Source organism: Centroberyx gerrardi, chromosome 3 (assembly GCF_048128805.1).
Source record: "Centroberyx gerrardi isolate f3 chromosome 3, fCenGer3.hap1.cur.20231027, whole genome shotgun sequence".
Taxonomy (NCBI): Eukaryota; Metazoa; Chordata; class Actinopteri; order Beryciformes; family Berycidae; genus Centroberyx; species Centroberyx gerrardi.
In genome coordinates, this window is record NC_135999.1 from 18,664,854 (window position 1) to 18,687,776 (window position 22,923).

Genomic DNA, 22,923 nt, shown 5'->3' on the forward strand with positions numbered 1-22,923 from the left:
CAATGATAACATCTGGGGTTTTTCTGCTTATCTTTATTGGCACGCTCTGTCACAGGAAATTATGTCTGTGGTGAGTTGAATCATTGCAATGATGGTCTTTTGGTGACTGTTGACTACATTTATTTCTTTATGAAGGCCAGGGATCCCAAGGTTGATATTTCTAAGAATTTGTAAGAATTATTTGTAAGTCTACAACCTACAAACTCCAGCCTCCATGATTGATGCATCTGCTCTGCTGAAGTTTCCTTGAGACACTGAGTCCCAGATCCAAGTCGCTGCTCTGTAGCGACAGCCTCACTGTCAAGAGGGGAAAGCAAAAAGACAAGAAATGTATGTATGTCTTTATATCCTGTCTGCGTCTAATGAACATGTTCGGAATGTAGGCCTACCCTCTTAACATGATACAGGGAGCAGACACTGCACACCGTTTGTGCAGTAGAGTAAAGGGGTAGAGCAGGATGTCAGGATGAAGCCCACAACTGCAGCAAAAGCCTTGTATGGTCATAACATAGATGTCAATGTAGATAACAAGTTTGTTGGTTTGATTATCACGAAACCTTGCAGGGCATATTACTCATTCCTAAAGTTCTATCTTGATGTTGTCAGTTACAAATTTTTCTAGAACTGATTATGAAAATGATTAATGTTCTCCGAAACAGGGCATTACTAGATATGTTACCCACAACTATACAGTAATATTATGCATTAACACATAAATCAATATGTGAAATGATATACTGGTACAGATACTTACTTTATATATTAATAAGGAGAGGTAGGTCATTTCCATAATGAGATGCTATTACAGTTTTTTCTGATTGCTTAGGCACTATCTTTGAAACTATAGGCTATTTTTGCAAAACTCTACACACTAACCACAAAACCTTACACCAAACCAGCAAAACATTATACATCTCTTGCAAAAGTAAACAATTCTTGCAAAACTCTTCAAACTCTTTTAAAACATTGTGTTTTTGCGTCAATACAGTACACACAAACCATTATTTGAATAAGCACACGAAGCACCAACTACGCACTGATAGTATAAATGAAAAACACTTGTGGCTTTTGCTTTTTCTGTGTGCAGGGCATAGCAGTTTGCAATACTGTAAAGTTTTGTCATACATGTAGTAAACACACATACAAAGAAGGGGAAAAAGTTTTTTTTTTTTTTTCTTACAGTAAGAAAAAAAAAAAAAAACTTTTCCCCCTTATTTGTATTGATAGTGTGTTATGTTCGGACTACACATCCATACTTTACACATTTGGATACCTGTGTGTATGTGTGTTTACGTTACTACATGTATGACAAAACTTTACAGTATTGCAAACTGCTATGCCCTGCACACAGAAAAAGCAAAAGCCACAAGTGTTTTTCATTTATACTATCAGTGCGTAGTTGGTGCTTCGTGTGCTTATTCAAATAATGGTTTGTGTGTACTGTATTGACGCAAAAACACAATGTTTTAAAAGAGTTTGAAGAGTTTTGCAAGAATTGTTTACTTTTGCAAGAGATGTATAATGTTTTGCTGGTTTGATGTAAGGTTTTGTGGTTAGTGTGTAGAGTTTTGCAAAAATAGCCTATAGTTTCAAAGATAGTGCCTAAGCAATCAGAAAAAACTGTAATAGAACAAAAAAAGATGTTTGTGTATTTGGCCAACTACAGTAATCATTTACTCCACTAGAGTGAGCTGTTGAGCCTCAACATCTCCTGTCCTGACATCTCATTTTCAAGCTGTTTTTCCACCACACAAACATAAAATCATACAATCATAAACATAAAATCTATTGTAAAAATACTGAATATTTTTTACTTATGCAGGTATATTAACATGTTTCAATGTGTTTTATATCTACAGAATGGATAATGAAATGTTGAGTTTTAAAGATCCATTATCCACATTAGTATCCTTTTAGAAATCATGTCTTTGTCTTTTTCTGTCTGCTGAGCTCCTTTCAATTTTATAGAAAAACACTCAATATCAGAGAAGATAAAGGTGAATCAAGCAATAAATAAATAAATAAATAAATAAAAAGCAGCAGCTGGTTGCTCTTACAGTTTTTTGTTAGTTCTAGGGTTAGCCTGTAAAGGGCAAAAACATCATAGCACGATCTTTATGATTATGTGCACTTCATAATTTAAGTGCAAGCCTCCACCCATCTCGGTTCCTCGAAGGATCTTCCTTCCAAGTGTGACGGTGCCACGACTGTGGATGTTATGAAACTTCACTTCATGCAAGAAGATTTCATACAGGCAGCTCCAATCTTACTGGAGAGCACAGACTCTTTATTTCATGACACCACTAATTGTGGGTATGCCAGTGCTGTGTGTGCGCGTGTGCGTGTGCGTGTGCATGTGCGCGTGTGCGTGCGCGTGCGCGTGTGTGTGTGTGTGTGCATGCGTGCGTGCGTGAGCGTATGATTTTACCATTGTGTGGGATACAAACGCACCCCTCTCAGGCATCAGAAGGGAAAGGGTTATTTTTAGGTTAAAGGTTACAATTAGAATTAGATTTAAGTTGTAGGGTAAGAGTTTGGGAAATCAATATACAACAAGTTCAAGTACGCAGATGTTCATTGAGTCGAGTTTGTGTGCATGTGTGTGCGTGTGTGTGTGTGTGTGTGTGTGTGTGTGTGTGTGTGTGTGTGTGTGTGTGTGTGTGTGTGTGTGTGTGTATGTGGATTGAGGAGAGAAAAAGGGCAGAGACCGTCTTTATAAAATCATGGTCTTGTGTAAGTTGAACTCACGTGTCCCATGTAGCCGGACCATGTGACCAGCAGAGTGAGGTTAGTTTAGGAGTTGGCCTACCTGCTCCAGAGGTAGCAGCATAATTTAGAGAGAGCAAGTGTTAACAGGTCAATATTCTGCTAGAATACGTATTAACCAATCAACACAATGACTATTATTGGTTTTCTAATTTGACTACTGGGGCACTTGAACCAAATAACTGCTTCATTCATTTTGTCTTGCACTGTTTTTTCTTCAGCATTATTTTTTTTTAATTGATTTCTGTGGTCTGTTTTCCTTCTCCAGATTTTCTTTGATGGGTGATAGGTGATGAAAAGGACAAAAGCTACCAAATGAAAAAAAACAAAAAAAAAAGCTTTACATGAAAGGAAATGGGAGGGATGGAGAAATTGGCAGATCTGAGGGAGTGACAGAGAAAGAAAGAGGGAGGGAAAAGAGGAGAATAGGGAGACAGCAGGACCAAGTCTCACTGCCTTCTTTTCCTCTAGTACTCTCTCCCTTCTTTTCTCCCAGTGAAGGGGAGGTATTGACTCTCGGCTGAGATCAACAGAGAGGTGAGTTCAACTTCAACTTTTTCCTCTTCTCTTCCCTGGACCCTTTCTTTGTCTCATCCTTTGTCCCTTTTTACTTCACTCTCTTTTTTTTCACAGGATTTCATCACTGTAGCTGCCTAAACTCATATCCACCACTCATCTCTTCTCTAGTCCGCTTTACTTCATTCCTCACTACGCTTTTCTGCTGTTTTCATATACACATTTTTGTTGGCACTGTTTTTTGTACGTATGTTATCCATATAGAGCAGGATTTGACCCACCACTGAACCCTGGGTGGATGAATTTACTATAAGGTGATTCTCTCATCCTCCAGATCTCCCCTCCCTCAGTTTGCTCCTTATCTCTTCAGTCTCTTCCTCTCCTATAGAGGAAACAGCTTGAAGGGACGGACCAGGCAAAGATGAATTAATCATTGCTCATTACCCAAAATGTCTCTCACAGAAGCAGACGCGATGCCTTATTTATGTGTGAGAAACATTTTTATGGTGGTGTTTATTTGCTTATGTGTCTGTTGGCTAAATACATATAGCTATGCTTGAGGGTTTGCGGATAGCCAAAGTTTCCGTGGGTTGGATGGAGAGGCTACTTTTAGCTTTGGTTATTACAGTACTCCCTTTCCCCAGACTGGTTCAGACTGAGGGCTACATTCTCAGCTATTTTCAAGTTTCTGACTGTCCTGTATGTCACTCTGATTAGTATAAACAATAAAAACATCTATCAATCTTTCATTTTGCTGTGGAATGTCCCATTAGGGTTAGAAGAGCAGTTTCTAATTATATGTCTTGTCAGGGGTTGGAATGTGTGTTCCATGGCGTCGCATGATTTTTGGATTTTTGTGGTAGTGTGTGCACATTTATTCACAGTATTATGAAGCAGAACACTTGACAAAATGTCAAAAGCACATCTATATGAGGGTAGGAAAGGTATATCACATTCATTTAAGATCCTTTTGTGCTATTTTACAGAACAGCATTAACTATTTGTCAAATATTAGACAGCTCTATGTGATAAACTCCAATGAGCTAGATTATAGTGTCTATAGTGTCTGGATGAGGATAATGCATTAGCACCTTCATACTCTGTGGCTTTTATGTCTCTATACCTCTTCTCATACATTCACCTTCTTTCTCTTTGCTCTTGCTTCACCTTCTCCTTTCCATTTTCTCTTTTCGTCTTTACCAAATTTGTGACCTCCTCCATTCCGTGCCATCCCCTTCCATGCCCATTAGGGCCTACTCACTCTCCAATCTCCTTTTTTTCAGGATGTTGGGTCACCTACTGTGCGTGAGCTCCCTGTCCACGCTTCTCCTCCTGCTCCTTCTCTCCCCCCCTCCACTGACTGCCCAGGAGGTGCTTGTGCGTCTAGCAGGAATAGGCCGCCGCAGCGCAAATGAGGGCCGTGTGGAGGTGTTCTACAACGGAGCATGGGGCACAGTGTGTGACGATGAGGTGGATATTAACCTGGCCAATGTGGTGTGTCGCCAGCTGGGCTTCCAACGCAGCTTAACCTGGGCACACAGTGCCAAGTTTGGCGAGGGACAAGGTATGTCCAGCCATGCCCATTTTATTTAGAATTGGCTTCTTGGTTGTTTTTACATTCTTCTTCCTCTTCTTCTGTTGTATTGAGTGCTGTACATCATTGCATTGACAATTTACATTGAACAACTATCTAACTTACTAACTGATAAAGTTGCTATTTCAATGATTCCACACTTTCTTACTTTCAGGTCTGATCTGGTTGGACAATGTGCGTTGCAAGGGCACAGAAGCCTCCCTGGCAGACTGTCGCTCCAATGGCTGGGGAATCAATGACTGTACCCATGCTGAGGACCTGGGGGTCATTTGCAGCCCAGCGAGGAGATCTGGCTTCCCCCCGGTCTCCTTAGAGGAGGCCCCCTCATCCTCCGGGCAACAGCCATCCCAACCACGAGGGAGAAACCCGCCACCCCCAGCTCCACAACCAGAGTCTGTGCCCCCCCCAGCAGCCCACATCTCCTCTTCATCTAGGGCTGGCCATGAGATTGCCCTCCACCGCGGCCCATCTACTTCCCGTCGGGGAAACAGTTCACCACAGCGCTACGGCCATGAGATCCCAATCTTGCGACGGAATCTTGGCGGTTCAAGGACGGGCCAGCAGGTCAGCCCAGCTGTGCCACAGGGGCACGAGCTGCCGTCCCGCCTGGCTAACAGTGCAGCCTACAGGCAGAGGCAGGACACGGGGAGGACCAGTCCACAAGCAGTGAGACGGGAGGCAGAGGGGCAGGTGAACAGGCAGTCCCAGTCCCAGACACGTTCCCAGTCCCAGTCTCAGTCTCAGTCCCAGTCCCAGTCTCAGAGGCATCAGCAGCCCAGTGGGAACCATGTAGAAGCAGAGCCTAATTTCCCAGACATGGGACTGGAGACTGATGCACACTATACCCAGGTAAGAAAGGATTTATTAATCTTGTATCCACACACATGCACATACACACACACACACACACACACACACAATGTCCAGTAGTGCAGTCTAGCTTTATGCAGACTCCCATACACAAATGTCAATGGCGAAGCTACAGGCGACTGGGCATACATAATTACAGACAAGCCTAAAACCAGGCCTCCTCCGGATCCAATTCATATTCACCAGCAGGGCCTGAAGTTTAGGACCCAACCAGCAGCTGTTGAATCGTCCCAACTCTTCAAACATCCCACTAATTCAGACCAAGAGCTCTGCACGAAGGAAATAGCAAGACATTTATCACGCTTGTGCTAGGCTTCCTCTCTTGTAATCTTGCTGAGTTTACATTTTCTTTACCATTTTGTAATCATCATGATACTCACCCTGACACATTAAACACACACCCTGTTTTCTGTTAGTTTCCTTCCTGGTGCCTATGTACTGTGGATGATTAGAGGGCATAATGATTAGAGACATACTATTCCATCTTATCATGTTATTTGGTTAAACAATGTGACAAATTGTTGTTTCAATAAAGATGACGTAATGTTTATCAAGAATAATCCTATCTTAGACTGCTTGACAAAACCTCTGTTGATGCGGGTTGAGTTTGGAGTCAAGCCATCAAAAAGTGTAACAGAAATCCATTTCCATCCCTATGGCAGAGCAAATGTTTAAAACCCTTTATTTAAGATAAAAAAGGAAGTTAGCTTTAGCAGTGGCTCCAGGGTGAATACATATCCTTAGTGTATTATTATATCCATATATATAATACCCTTAGTGTATTATTATATCCTTATATATAATACCCTTAGTGTATTATTTGCAATCTGAAGATGGCTGTATGTCCTCTGGACAGGGCTCAGACAGGGTTCGCTTGGAGGAGGTACGTCTACGGTCTGTACTGTCCAGCAACCACGGCGGTCTGGTGACAGAGGGCGTGCTGGAAGTGAAGCATGCTGGGAGGTGGCGTCATGTGTGTAGCCAGGGATGGGACCTCGGCAGCAGCCGCGTCGTCTGTGGCATGTTAGGATTCCCTGCTGCAGAGCCATTTGACCAAAACGCTTACAGGTGAGCATGTGAGAGTGGATAAGGCAGAGAGAGAGAGAGAGAGAGGGAGGGAGAGAGAGCAAGAGTGTTTGTGTATGAGAGTGTGAGTGTCTGTGCGCATGCATGTGTATGAAAGGGATGGAAAAGTGTGGTGGAGTTGCACATCCCTTCACGGCTTAGGCGGACCTATGCCTGGATTGCCGTTCCATCCCCCCTGTAGTAGAGGTTAACCACAGCGGCTGTCATTAGTACGACCGCACATGGCACGACTCCCCGGTCCACTGTGGCAATACCCAAGCCAGGCCGCCCGCCAAGCCCGTCTGCCCCATTGGCTCAGTGGGCCTCGTCACAGACTTTTAAAATAGGCCTAAAGAGTATGTTATTAATGTCAGACCCAGACTACAAGATTATCATCATCAAGCTGTGTGTCTTTACATGAAACCTCCCTTACATGTCTTCTAATCTCATATAATTATGAAACTCCCAGTGAAAACTGTATGTGACAGCACTTCCTGATGCAGAGTGGTAGACGAGGAAGAGTCAGCTTCCTTGACCTTTGATTCACCAAGCAGGCAGTTTGGTCTCTGCCTCTTACTGTGTATCTCTGTCTATGCCTCTACTACACTTCGTATTGATGGTTGATGGCTCTATTCCAGTCTTTTAGATATTTGACAAGCAGGCATCCAGGTGACCTTTCTCAAATTTCCTATATACTAACTTTTCTTCCACTTGACTGTCCATTCTTTTTCAAGGATTAACATGTTTTCATGGTGGTTGTGCCCCTTTTCATTTGCTCTAGTAATGTCAGGCTGTTATCCTGTTAATGTCTGGATGAATCCAACTCCGTCCGTCTAACTTTAGCCATAAATAACCTCTAAAGCACCTCCACAAACCCCTTCAAAGCCCTAACACATGCACCATCAAAACCCCAACACCACAACCACATATCTCACACACACACACACACACACACACACACACACACACGCGCGCGCGCGCTAATACATCCCTCCCTCCACCCTCAGCACACAGCATCTTATGAGACTTTACATAAACTACCCTCAAGATCCTACACACATACGCGCACACACACACAGATAAACACATGAAAACACACACACGCATATGCACACGCACACACAGCCCTCTGTGTGTCTGTCTGTCTGCCCACAGAGGTCTTTTTATGGCTTGGCTAACAGGACGACTGTACTGACCACTGCTCTGCCCTGTGCCATCTGTCTCTCCATGTCTCCAATAATTACACCTTGTGTCCTGCTCTGCTCTGGGTGAAGCTGCTTCTCCTCAGCTGCCCTGTTCACCATGCCACTGCCACTGAGTAGGTCTCTCTCTCTCTCTCTCTCTCTCTCTCTCTCTCTCTCTATCCCTGAGTCTCTCATCTCTCAAGGTTTCTTTAGAGTTGTATAGTTCAGATGCAGTGATGCTGTAAACTGTTTAATGACTTTATGAGAAGAGCTAAACTTCACAATTCAACTCACTTGAGTGGGTGATTTCTATGGTCAAGTCGGAGGCGCTGTGGAGGAGTTATGAATGTTGAGAGACTTCAGTTCAGTTGCTATTAATTGACCATTGCTGCGTCTGGTTTGTTTTAGTATTACAGTGTTGTTTTCCCACCAGTATTTCTCACCAAATTTGTAATCGCTTTCTAAATCCATTCCAAGTGGACTTTTGGCTAATGTGGACAACGCTAATAAATACATGAGCGGTGTCCAGAGGAACATTGTATTCCCGTGCCAAGTCCCCCAGCAGCCGCTTGTTTAAAGACCGGACGATGCCAGAGAATGTTGTTTGTGTTTTTTGTCAACCTCCACCTAACCACATAGGAGATGAATGGAGCAGCCATTTCTGTCCCACAGTAAACAGCTGGGGGGAAAGGAAAGTTCTTTTTTTTGTCAGAAGAAAGGAACAAGCAGCATAAACCTGATGTTTGGCATCTGGTGCTGTATGCGATGAAGTATTTTGAGGCAGATATTTGTGTTTTAGCGTATTTTTGACTGCTTTTTTACAAATGTTTTCTGAGGTTGAAAGCATGACGTATTTTACACACTAGTGACAACAGTAAACAGCCATGACCAGATTTTTTTTTATGGATCCACATGATAACAGTCACGTCTCCTGGTCCTACCCAGCATACTGGCAGTCATCTGTGCCTGGTCTTCCTCGGTGGTTGTGTCCATTGGAACAACTGTAATTATGGTCTGCGTCTGGGAAGAGCCGGGAGAGATCGTCTAATCTAGAATATTCCCTTGACTGAACCTGCTGCACACCCTTTGCTGTGTCAGCACTTCCCTCTCTGGCCATGTGGTGTGACTGCCTTTGTCTCTGCCTGTTAAGTTGCTCTGCGCACTTTAACAGATGTTTAAATACTCCCCCACTTCACTCTGCTTAGAAAAGGACAAGTGCTAAAGCCATTTTCCAGCTCCCTTGTTTCATCACATCCACGCTGCCTTTGAGGCTGACGGTAACTTCTCCAGTTCATATAATTGACTTTCACCCCCTGCTCCTCGCTTCTCCCCTCCTCAGTTATTGCTTTGTTTTTTTTAAAAGGCCTCTTTTATGCCTTTTATGCCTTTGTGGCAATTATGCTAAAAGCCACATTCCATGGAAAGTACATTATTATAATACTGCAAATTCTCTTTCTATGGAGAATCGTGGAACTGGCTGGAGACTGTTGTGAACCTACTGTCTCCTGAGTGAGCAGATTGTTCCAGCATTCACATAATAACAGGTTTTCTCTCCTTTCCTGTCAGTCACTCCTCTAGTCTCCAGTGCGGCTTATGGTATTGTGTGGTCAGAGTTGCATAAAAAAGCTGGCCTCAAACCAAAGATCCTGAGAAGCAAGAGACAGTCTTCTCCAGGTTGAAAGGATACAGCAGTGGTGCGGTCAGAAGCTGCTTGTTGTGCCTGAGGCATGATGCTGTGGTTCAGTTCCCTTCCTTGAAACCGCACAAATGAGTGAGGAGGCTTCAACCTGTTTCGCCATCCACTTCTGCTCTGTTACCCCACAGCCCAAAGCGAATCCTAATCAGGCGTCGCTATCATCTCTCAGAGGGGGCAACGCGAATGTGTGTTAAGCTCTGAAACCCATGAGAACATGCTTTTCCTCTTCCCGAGAAGTTATGTGGAGCTCATAAAAGTTGCCCAGTTCACAGAAACTGCAATCTTACATCACTCGCTCCTTGTTTCCCAGTATCCAGTCACAATGCCGGGTGACGAGGCTGGGGTTTTAAAGAGCCTTCTTTTTACAGAGGCAAGGCAGGGAAAGTTGATATGTACGTGCATATTTCCATGTCTGGTGTGTGTGAACCAACATGCTACTGCTCGACCGCACTGTAGACACTGCCAAGCAATTCAGACAATTATATGGGTAGCACTCCCTCCCCTGTCGCCCCCCCCACCCACCCACCCGCTCCCTATCCCGTGAACTAACACCCTCTTATAGTCTGTCTCTCTCATTTTAATTTACCACAGAGTTATGAAACATTTTAAATTGCCGCACAAGCATATAGACACACACACATAGATAGGCTAATGCGCACACACACACACACACACAAACACACAGACACACACTTATTCACACGCAAGCAAAGACATACAAGCATGCACAACTCACACACACATTCCCAGTCACATGTCATCGGATCCATAACCCCCAACAGTCTTCAACAACTTAAAGGAATAATCCACCCTAAAACATTTGGATACTCTTAAAAAAAAGCAGCTATTGGTGATGTAACTTTTTCTCATTTCAGAGCCCATTCAATATTTACAGCGCAGCTACAATGGAATTGGATAGCAGAAACCTTTTCAGCTATCTAAAACATCAGAGGTAGCTAAATGTCAGGTTTTGGTGTCAGTCGCTCAGAATCAAAGAGCAAGGGCTTCTGTCTAGACTCAACATTTAGCTCCAACATTCAACAATCATACAGGGAGCAATTCAGTGTAGAAGAAGTAAAAGTACCCATTTCTCCACTGACAATAGACCATAAAAAGTAGCCGAGGCAGGTTGAAGGAACATGGGTAGACCAAAAAAGTAAATTATAACATCACAAAATAACAAAAAAAACTGCTGATATCTAACAGTGTAAGGGTGGAATTTTCCTTTAGCTACAAAATGTGACAAAATGTCTCAAGGCAGAATGATCTGAGATATTCTCCCTTTACTTTCTAGCCTGTTGTTCCGTTGTATGTGGTTTCTGCTACAAATGGTTCCCTAGTCGCACTGGCTTGGGGTTCCTAGTGTGGTTTTCCTCATAGGCCTTGTCAGCCCCATCGGCATGTCTCAGCCGATGTTGGGAATGAGCATAATAACTTAACAGTGGAATACCAGGAGACCGGGGTTCTCCTGGAGAGGAAGCATCTCCGACTTTAGTTTGCCAAATATTTAATGCAACATGCATTTGGTTGTACAGTAAACTCTCCTCCTGCCTATACTTGGAGTTGTGACTCATTTAGTTTGGTCACATTCATGAAGGGCGTCAGTCACCCTGCACCTGTCTGTGGTTATGCCGGGTGATGCAAGTGGTCAGCTCAAGTGTGTGTGTGTGTGTGTGTGTGTGTGTGTGTGAGTGCACGTGTGTTTGTCTATGTGCATGTGTGTGTCACAGAGGGATACTTCCCAGACTCTGCCTGGTTTGTGAATCATGCTTTTTATTGAATTCTCCCATTTTTTCCTCCGCTGTTTTAGGTCTTAATTCATCCATTTGTGGGGTGTGTGTGTGTGTGTGTGTGTGTGTGTGTGTATGCACGTGCACACCCTCTCGGTGCAGGGAGCCTCTTTTTGTATATACACAGTGTTTACTTTTACAATGTGACTCTAGTTTAAGGTAATAGCCAAGAAACTGGACACAGTTTTGAAAACCATGTGGAAGTTGGCAGACCTCAATAAGGCTGTTAGCATGGATTAATGTATGGTACCTTATGCGTATTTATAGTATTTTTCCACATGTACGTCCCAAACCAGACGTACTGTAGACATATAGACAAACATTAAAACAGAAATACCCATGAATGGAGGAACTAAAAAAGACATGGCAAGCTGGTGCCGGTTTGAAAGGAAAGAAAGAGAGAGGGAATTATGTGGAGCCTTACTGCCTTAGGGCTCTCTCTCTGTCTGTCTCTTTCTCTGTCTGTCTGTCTCTCTCTCTCTCTCTCTCTCTCTCTCTCTCTCTCTGTCTATCTCTCTCTGTCTGTTTCTCTCTCTCTGTCTATCTCTCTGTCTATCTCTCTCTGTCTGTCTGTCTGTCTGTCTCTCTCTCTCTCTCTGTCTATCTCTCTGTCTATCTCTCTCTGTCTGTCTCTCTCTCTCTTTCTGTCTGTCTGTCTCTCTGTCTCGCTCTCTCTCTCTCTCTCTCTCTGTCTCTCTCTCTCTCTCTCTTTCCGTCTTCCTCTTTCACATGAGGGTTGTGTTTAACCACAAAACCACCACACGCCCTTTCCAGACCGTTGTGTCTCCTTCATATTTACAGCTTTCAGCTTTGAGAGATAGAATTGAAGAGTAGGGAGTGTAGGTAAAAAGGTAAAAAGAAAGAGGATGAATGAAGAAAGATGAGATTGAGCAGGAGAAGGACACAGGAGCAGATGAAGCTTGAGAGATGGATAAAGATGTGGGGACAGTAAATGAGAGAGTGAGGGAGTGTAGGATAACTGGTTGTTTATCATGTAGAGCCAAAAGTAGATAAAGGACTGTGATGAAGGACTTTCTGTGTCTTTCAGGAAACTGTGGGACTCCAAACTAGCCGATCCATCTTCCAGGTAAAATCAGCATCTGATCTTTGGAACATCACGTTCAACTCTGTATCTTCTGTATCAGTGATGATGATGATCGTCGTCGTCATCTTCGTAACTATGGCTGTAATAATAATAATAATCGTTCATGATTGCTATGATTACAAAAATCTCCCTCAACCCCAACCAGGCTGAGGACACAGTCCAGTAAGAAGGCCTACTGGGTGGAGAAGGTGCAGTGTCAGGGTGTGGAGGTCTCTCTGTCCCAGTGCCAGTCTCAGCTGTCCCTCCCCAGGAGCGATGTCCCGTGTCGGGGGGGCATGCACGCTGTGGTCCGCTGTGTCCCTGGATCCCAGTTCACCCGCTCCGGCAGACCGCCTGCTCCCCCCGCCGTGCAGGTGAGTGTGGCGTTGGAATTCCAAGAATGTATGTGTAGGTTGATTAAAATTTAAAAAAATATAGAAAGTGCTCTCAAAATATATATTGTATTGTATTTTTCCATCAAAATCTCATTACTTTTACTTCCTGGAAAATGGAGGATCATGTCCCAGGAGGTGTGCAGAAAAATTCCAACCAGTAAAACCATCACAGATTTTTTAACAATCCCGCCGCTCAACCCTTCCCATCAAATCAAACTGCCTTTCTCTCCCTAACTGACATCTCATTGGTTTACACTTTTGAATGATTCCTCCGGGCGTTATGTCCCTCCCCAATATCCTGTTTCAAGAGGAAATACATCACATTAAGGAAGAAAGAAACTCTCAAAATGCGGTTTCATTGTGACTTTAAATGACTAATATACACGCACCCGTAACGCACCCTTTTCTCCTCATCCCTCCTCTGTGATCCCAACTGTCTCCTCTCCCCTCCAGCCGGTTGCGCGCCTGAAGGCCGGCCCGCGGCTGGGAGAGGGCCGTGTGGAGGTGCTGAGGGAGGGCAAGTGGGGCTCGGTGTCTGACCACCTGTGGGACCTCACCGCAGCCAGCGTCGTCTGCAGGGAGCTGGGCTTCGGGACAGCCAAAGAGGCCCTCAACAAGGCTCAGCTGGGGCAGGGTGAGACGGGACATCACACACACACACACACACACACACACACACATGCACACACGCACACTGCACTCTCAATCTCTCTGGTGATCTTCAAAATCTCATTCAACTTTACTCCCCATGACCAGTTGACCAGGGATCAACAAGGGTTGCAGAAGTGTGTGTGTTTAAACAAAACTGTCATTGGCCTTTACCGGTCTCCTTGTCCTAAGTGATTGGATAACTTCATTCATGAAATAAGATCCTTGGTAAGGAGGAGTGTAATGACAACTCACTGGCCACTGATCTATAATCAGTTGAGTGTTGAATGGTAGCGACTTTGAATCAGTTCCCAAGTTCACCACGCACCCTGAGCATGAGATCGGTTTAGTCAGTGATCCTCTTAGACTAAACACAGCTTCTCAGACTAAATGTCTGTTCCTAAACAGAGTTACACAGTACTCCAAGAACCGGCCCCGTGCGGACAAATAAACCCAGTGAAAATGTTTACAGCCTGGCTTCTACTTCCCACTGAGAAGCTGATTGTTGTGGAATTCCACCCATGACCAATTATAAGAGTGTAAACTATGTTAGTAGGTTCCAGCGGCCAAAACAACAGCGTGTGTTGTTGTCAAAATAAACCTGTTGTATGTGAAACGTTTGAAACCGGCTTTGAAACCAGGATGTCAAGCAATCAGCAGGGTGCATATTTGGCCGGCCCAAACATTCAGAAAGATTGTGATAATTTTGGCACAAATTGTGAGCATGGGCATAGCCACTAAGTTGTCTAATAATAATAGATTATTTGTAGGAAATAGACCCTACTTTCACACACTCAATTATCCTCATTTTTTCTTGCTGTACCTCTGCAGTAACTCCATAATCACATCCATTTCCTCCCATTATCTTTCTGCCCCAGTGAGCACATAGCATATCCTGTAACGGTGGTTGCACTTCCTTCTCCCTACTTTTCTTTATGAAGTAGTTTATATAAACTACTTGAGTGCTACTTTTAGGACTCTATTAAAGAAGGTGCTGTGGTGCTGTTATGTCTAAATAAAGAACACGATTAAATGTCAGGATGGAGCATTCTGGCTTTCCATACCTCAAGACAAGTTTCAAGTAAGTTTTACTGATGCTGTGGCCACAGAACATATATTAGAATCAGATGGATCTATGCATTGCGGTGACCATGTGAGGGCTGATGGTTGGGGCGCAGTCAGAAAAGATGGGCAGCTAGAGCCACCAACTGCAGCGACACGTCCTTCCAGCTCCACTTGATGACATCATTAGCCATTTGAGCCCAAATTATAGGGTCTCAGCCTGGGCCTCACACACCTACGCAAACACAGACGCGTTCAAAGATTTTCCTCCATTTTGGCAGTTTGGTATCTATTTTAGTGTATAAAACATGACCCTGATGTGCAATGTGCAGTATACAGTGTAATTTGGACAGAGCGCTCTCTGGCTAAGTTCTGTTTCGGAGCCACATCAGAGGCTCTGATCATGTCTGGTCTTTTAATCTCTCTCTGCGGTGATCTGCGGCTGCCAGTGGCCCAGTTTGAATAGCCATCAGGTTTTAGAAACTTATATGAGTGCGTGTGTGCATGTGCGTGTCAGCAATGTCTTTTTGCGTGTGGCCTATATTTGTCAGGACACATGTGAATCATCCCTCGCTCCCTGCCCTCCCTGTAGGTACTGGTCCCATCCACATCAACAGTGTGCAGTGTACAGGCAGGGAGAGGTCTATCATGGACTGTCACTACAGAGAGGTGCCGCTGTACACAGTCAAACACACCCAGGATGTAGCAGTCCGCTGCAACGTCCCTAACACCGGCCTGCAGGCTACGGTGAGAGACGCTCACACACACGTATACACATATTCACAGAGACAGACACACACACACACACACACACACACACACACACCCAAATATGGCACTGTTTCTCATGATAACCACTCGCTTCTATTTGCATACACTTGCGAAAATGAATTCATCTTGATTGCAACAAAAGGTGCAAAGATTCAAGGGGATGATGAATACACAGACACACAGGGACACTCTCCCTCCGCTTCCTCCACTTTCAGGTGCGCCTGGCAGGAGGCAGGGAGAAGGCGGAGGGCCGGGTGGAGGTGCTGATGGAGGTCGGGGGCGTCAAGCGCTGGGGCTCCGTCTGCAGCGAGAACTGGGGCATCAACGAGGCCATGGTGGTCTGTCGGCAGCTGGGCTTCGGCTTTGCTTCCAGAGCTCACCAGGTGAGGAAATATTAGAATAGAATAGAACAGAATAGAACAGAGAAATTTTGTCTCTGCAAAGTCTCTTGCAATTTTCTGACCTCATTCTCACAGTACTCTCCTTTCTCCCTCTCGGTTGTTTCTCTCAGCTTTTGTTCTTTTGTTCTCCTTGTATATTTTATTCTTTTTTTACTCCTCTTTTTACGCCTCTCTCTCTCTCTCTCTCTCTCTCTCTCTCTCCGTTCTGCTGCTGTTTGTGTGTCTGTGCTGTGTTATTACCAAGGCCTGAGGTAATTACAGGCTTCTCAAACGTCCACTTCCAGCGCAACAAAAATAAAAGAGGGAAAGTGAGGTGAAGAGAGATCGGGAGAGGGAGAAATTCAGAGAGCAAACAAGCTCAAAATAGACCTGTGCTTGGAAAGGCCAGTGTGAGTGTGTTTTGGGGGGGTTGTTGGGAACATTTAACAGGCAGTTTTAAAATTGTGAAAAAAAAAAAAAAAAAGAGTGGAAAATGTGATAATGTGTACTGATAGTTCCTATAAAAAAAATGGTGTTTAATGGTTATAGCGCTAGCTGCTATTTGCCTTCAACTCTCACAGTTTTCACATCCTCCTCCAGTAATTCTTCCAGACGCTTCTGTGCACAACTTCACAAATCAGCTCTCAAGGGTCTGTGTGTGTGTGTGTGTTTTCTCCTTGTCTCTCTGTGCAGGAGACCTGGTACTGGCCTGGTTCTGCAGATGCCGCTCAGTTGGCTCTCAGCGGAACTCACTGCGTCGGCACTGAGATGTCTATCCAGCAGTGTCGCCGCAACGCAAACGTCTACTGTCCCAGAGGAGGAGAGGGCAGGGCCGCCGGAGTCACCTGTGTAGAGAGTGAGCCCGGCATCAGTACACACACGCTGTACATTTGTATTTACTGTACAGCGGTTGTCATGCTAACGCTGACCCTTGACCCCTACAGCGGCTCCTGACCTCGTGTTGGACGCCCAGCTTGTCCAAGAGACGGCCTACCTGGAGGACCGGCCCCTCCACCTGCTGACCTGCGCCAACGAGGAGAACTGCCTGTCCTCCTCCGCTGCCAGGATGAACTGGCCCTACGGACACCGCCGCCTGCTGCGCTTCTCCTCCCGCATCATGAACATGGGCCGCGCCGACTTCAGACCCAGGGCCACCAGAGAAAGCTGGACATGGCACCAGTGTCACAGGTAAGACATCGGGGGGAGAGACGGAGATTAAAGAGGCTGCATAGGAACTGAGAGGCTCCAGCATTTCTCCAGGTTTTCAATCCAACCAAACACCACAGCAGCTGATTTCACACCTTCAACCAGAGAGGGAGTGAGGAACTATTTGGTGAAATCGGCTGCTGCAATGTTTGGTTGGATTGAAAACTACTCGTCCGTGGTACAGGACTGGACATAACTGGCTTAGAGGCAACATAGGTCATATGAGAAGAAGAGGAATCAAAGTTGGAGAGAGAACGTCAGGAAGATGCTTGTCACCAGGGGTAAAAGTAATAAGTGTTTACAGTAGAAGATAGAATATAAGGTTTGGCGAGTGGATGAGAAGCACAGGGATAATGCAGCGGTATATCCGAGATCTGTACCATAAATAACTAAACAAATGACATATAAAAGTCTGTTATTTAACACAATAAGCACTATCTTTTATCCACTAAAATGATGTTTACAATAAACCTCCTTCTCACTGACCTTCTCAGCCCAGCCTGGCTTCTTATCTCAGTGGTTGTGGTTCTGTGTCCCAAAACGAGAAGCACAGCTCAGTGTCTCTCCCAGCCGCAGCCCAATCACTACCTCCTCAACCAACAAATGCATGGTTTAACTTTCAGTTTCAGCAGACTCTGCTCTGCTCTGCTGGGAATGGTTTCGTAATGACAGAAAGAGCAGCAACAAACTGATAGCTGACTGTCTGCTAGTGTGTTTTTTTACTATTGCTGGCGTTGTCTATCTAACGCCTTCACAATATCGTAACATGAATTATGGCTGCCGTATTTCAAATAAATGTTGGGCTTTCCTTTTCTGTGAGTCCATAGCTCTTTTTCTGGGAGGTCCTTCAAGATAAACAAGAGCAGAGTAGCTTATGAGAACAACAAGGCTGGAAGTGACTAATTACATTTACTCACGTTACTGCAGTTGAGTAGCTTTTTTGTGTAGTTTTACTTTTTTGAGTATTTTTTAAAGTCAGTAATTTTACTTTTAGTTAAGTACATTTTTACGTAAGTACTAAACTTCACTACATTTTAAATCACATCCATTAGAGACACATTTTGTAGGTTCTCCATAAGCATCAGAAACTAGACCAACGTAAACTGGCCAATTGTGGAGCCATTCACAGTGAGAAGAGTTATCTGGCTTTACTTTGTTTGTGCATTTTATTTGGTCATTTCCAAATAAAGAAAAAGAATCTAGTTTGTCCTCTCGTCCTTTTAGAATCGCATGGGAAAGATCACATCTAACAATGTTCTCTTTTCTAAAAAGTAACTTTTACTTTTACATTTTAAAAGAGCTACTTTTTACTTTTACTTAAAGCAATATTCCACTTAGTTTTAACATGGGGGTTATTTGACAGTTGACTGCCATGAAAACCATACCATAAACTAATCACCAAGATTGGATGCAGCTGGGAGGATTTTGTAGCGTTCGGATTTTTACTTCCCATTCATTTGAATGAGGCCACGGAAATAGCCTGAAAACTCACACGTTTCACACGTTTGTGAACAGATTCAACAACAGATCCCGCTATACGTTGGCACAAGAACATAGCGGAGGCATGTATCCCTCTGCTATGTTCTTGTCTATCAATAAAAATGCTATTTGGTGAAATTATGTTCTAAAAAATATGACAAAACGTCAGTTGAAGATCACAGTAGCGGGATCTGTTGTTGTTGAATCTGTTCACAAACGTGTTAAATGTCAGTTTTCAGGCTATTTTCGTGGCCTCATTCAAATGAATAGGAAGTAAAAATCCGAACGCTACAAACTCATCCAGCTGCATCCGTTCTTGGTGGCCAATTAACCCCCTGTTAAAACTAAGTGGAATATTGCTTTAAGTAGATTTTTTTAATTTGACTTTTGCTTAAGTAAATGATCAGCAAAGTAGCAATACCAATACTTCTGCTTGAGTAGCACATTCTAGTACTCTTTCCACCGCTGGGATTTCTATCGGTATCTTTGATGACTTTTTGTCTTTTTTTTTGTCTTACCTCCCCCTTATCCCACTCTTTCTTTGCCCCTCCACAACTCATCTTCCACTCCTATCTGCCCTTTTCTCAGGCACTACCACAGTATTGAGGTGTTCACCCACTACGACCTCCTGACGCTCAATGGAACTAAGGTGGCTGAAGGTCACAAAGCCAGCTTCTGTCTGGAGGACACCTACTGTCCCGAAGGTAAGACGCGTCTTCTTACACATTCATATCACAGAAATACACTGTCTTCTTTGGAAGAGACCTGGCAAAGAAAGCGCATCATGACAGACTTCAAAAATGAGATATAAATAACACACAACAATATGCATAAGCAAAACCACAAAATAAAAAAAAGCAAAAGTACATAAAAGCATAAACCCCAGCAGACTGCAGGATCAAGGGCCAAGCCTAAACTGACTTGGCTAGACAGCTTCTTATTGTGTCTTCCTCAAGATCCTTCATAATCATTATAAACTCACCAAAAAAGACCAGTTCTTTCCATTTTAAATCATTTTGCAGTGATTTCAATGCATAAATAGCAGAGCACATGAATGCCTGTTTGCCTGTTACAGTTTACACATCATATTCTCCCCATTGTACCTCTCCCATATGTTTCCATCTGTTTCATCTCCCAGGTCTCCATAAGCGGTATGCCTGCTATAACATGGGTCAGCAGGGTATCTCAGTGGGCTGCTGGGATACTTACCGCCATGACATTGACTGCCAGTGGGTTGACGTCACGGACGTACGCCCTGGTGAATACATTTTCCAGGTCAGGAGGCATCATTTATTACAGAATTCTCTTTAAAAAAATCTCCCATGGTCAGTTCTAAAGTTAGTCCTGTTATATGTTCATTAAGCTATCGTTAAAGTTAAGTTGTGATTCTGTTACAATCCAGTTAACAAAAAGGCAGTAAAGAAAATAATTCAACACATCATGGTGAAATAGCATCCATAATTTCAGTAGCTTACACTGCCTCTTAAATTGAGCACAAAAGCTATAAGGAGAAAAGGCCAAAAAAAAATAAAAGAGCATTTCAACATTTTGAGACGCACATGAGATAAAAGCTGTGATAGAGACTGTAATTTCAGCTAAATGGTTCTTGGCTGGGTTTCCAGGCGTTCAGGTGTATGTATGTAGTTTAAGGGTGTGTGCGCATTTAAGAATAGCAAATTTAGCCTGCACTTATAGAGAAAGTAGACCTATTATTAGTCCACCATTTCAGAAAGTACGGGGTTATTGGCAATGCCAAAGTTCTGTCAGCATTTTACAGTTGTATAGAGCGAGAGAGTTAGGGTTGTTTCTCATCTTTACATCTGATCTCTATTCTGCTTCATTTGAATGTTTTTTTCTTGACATCACATCTGCTGTGGCAACAGACTCTGCTGCCCCAGTCCCCTCCCTGTCGTTTGTTCTATTTTTTATTCTGACAGTTTAGTGACAGCAAAGTGATGATGTTTACCACTCCTCATTACATTCTGAGTATTTACACAAAATCAAGATGTTTCATTTTGGTATGTGTGTGTGTGTGTGTGTGTGTGTGCGTGTAGGTGTGTGTGTGCGTGTGTGTGTGTGTGTGTGTGTGTGTGTGTGTGTGTGTGTGTGTGTAAACTACATGCATGAGTGGTCCATCTATACTGGATGGGTGCACATGCTGAGTCATGCCTTGAGAGATATAATCACATACATGTCATAAACCAGAGATCCAATGTTGCCATGACTACAATGGCCCAGCACCACTTTGTGGTTGTGATTGTGGTGCAACAGTAGTTAAGTTGGTCATAAATTTGTGTTAGAAGTGAGAGATTGAGGGAGTGTGCAGATGCTTGCTTGTCTTTCATGCCACTGGGTGTTTCTTTGACTCTTTACCAAGAAACGCAGGGTAGCAGCCATTTTTAGGACCATGCATTTAAACCCGTGAGTCACATCCACCTCAGCTTGATTGCTCCTGATTGCTCCGTCATTTAAAAATCAGCAGCACAACCTCACAGCCTTTTATATGACAGTGACAACCTTTCATTGTACTGTAAAATAGGCTGCGGGTCCTTTGTTTCGCATTATTGCAAGAACTTTTAAAAGGCATCAGCTGCCACCGAGTTAATATGGTGTTTTACACCGGGACTGTAAAATATGTGCTGAAATCATTGGCCTCTCTAAACATGCAATCTTAAATATATATGAAGCTCCCGACACAAATTGGGCAGAAAACTTAATAAAAAAAATCATAATTCTGAATATTTTAACAAGTTAAATCTTTCTCTATAAATATAACTGGAACCACAGAATTCATATGTATAAAATGAAAAAGAGTGGCTTTATTGAATATGTGGTCAGGTTATCTGTTTGATGTGTGTATCAGGAAAATTCATTTGTGTGCTTTTTTTATATATGGCAGACAGACAGGGTGGAAAACAACAAACCATGGCAACCAACCATGGCTACGTCCTAATGACAGGCTGTAACTTAAATCCCAACCAAAACTGTCATCGTCATCTCTGGCCCCTTCTCTCCTGGAGCAAGATAAGATTAGAAAGTGATGCCATGCATTTCTAGAACCCCCACTTTATACATTATGAGCCATATAGGAAAAAAAAAAAAAAGAAAACTGTAATGCTGTGGCTTCTCAGTCTTTCCCATGGCAAGTCAGCTGCCTCCCAACTGTCTGAAGTGAAATGATACTCTCTCACTTGTTCCCATGCATAGTTAACAGACACTCTTTGTCATCTAAGTTTCTTATAGTTTGTGCCAGAATGAGGGAGGCACTTTACACAACTGCGACACACAGCTTCTCTCCTGATGACAATATAGCTGTTCCCCCATTGTCCATCAGTAAACATCTTATCTCTTGTCTCTCTCCCCTCACAGGTGGAGGTTAACCCGTCCTTAGACATGGCTGAGTCCGATTTCCAGAACAATGTGATGCGCTGCCGGTGCAAGTACGACGGAGCACGAGTTTTCATGTTCGGCTGCCACGCAGGTACTGTACGAAGACTCCTAAATCCCCCTCCATTTCTACATCTCTCCACTTTCCCCTCCTTGCTTGCTGTCAGATCAACTGAACCAATAACGCTTTCTTTCCTCCACCGCCTCTCTCCGTTTGCTTTCATCAGGTGATGCGTACAGCGCCGAGGCGGAGGACCTGTTTGACCACCAACGTCAGATCACCAACAACTTCCTCTGAATGAAGAAGACTCAGAACTCAGGACAGAACGACTGAACAACCCCCTCACCACACCTCAACACACGAGGGGAAGGAGTCTGAACGACAAGGAATATTCAAAGAGGGAAGAACGTAGAAATGCTACATGACGACTCCTCCTGCTTAGAATATTCCTTGCCAGTAAATAGAAAGACGAGGGCGAGAGGGAGGAGGGCGGGAAAAGGGAAGAACAAGAGAGGGAAGGGGGGGGTATTTCATGCAAAAAGGGCAAATTAAGATCCCCTGATTGCCAGATCAGCTTGTCACCACCAATGATTGTTTCTGTTAGAAAGTCGGGGAGAGGAGAGTGAGGGAGGAATGAAGGTTGGAAGATGGAAGAGACAGAAAAGAAGGAAAAGACACAAAAGATAACAGGGTAATCTGGGACCTAAAGGAAGCAGTCAGTCACAAGTGTCATTTTTGTCACCATGATAACAAAGCTTAGAGTAGTTTACAGTTTAGAATATTGTCTTGAATTTTTAACAGTTTTAATTCCCTCGATCAAAACATAACCACAGTTGTAAAGTGATGACATGAAGGCACATGAGTACAACACAACCTTTATGTTTACAGTACATCGAGAAGCTGTCATCCGCGTAATACAGATACTTTCTAGTAAAACTCTGTACAGTTTCACTTCTCTCTGGAGTCGTACGTCCTGTGCTTTCACTGTTCAAAACTACAAATACAGTAACTTACTGTCAAAACTGTGTG

At 43.7% G+C, this 22,923-nt stretch overlaps 1 protein-coding gene across 1 annotated transcript; it reads left to right on the plus strand.

Moving 5' to 3' along the window:
• The first annotated feature begins 3,191 nt into the window (after positions 1-3,191).
• On the plus strand, positions 3,192-22,389 carry LOC139933571 (lysyl oxidase homolog 4-like). Its single transcript, XM_071927692.2, has 15 exons — positions 3,192-3,303; positions 4,566-4,846; positions 5,031-5,725; positions 6,603-6,814; positions 12,530-12,568; positions 12,732-12,939; positions 13,414-13,594; positions 15,263-15,417; positions 15,657-15,824; positions 16,515-16,677; positions 16,766-17,009; positions 19,095-19,210; positions 19,645-19,781; positions 21,876-21,987; positions 22,121-22,389. The coding sequence occupies exons 2-15, from the start codon at positions 4,567-4,569 to the stop codon at positions 22,189-22,191; spliced, it is 2,781 nt and encodes a 926-aa protein (XP_071783793.1). The 5' UTR covers positions 3,192-3,303; position 4,566; the 3' UTR covers positions 22,192-22,389.
• The last annotated feature ends 534 nt before the right edge of the window (positions 22,390-22,923 follow it).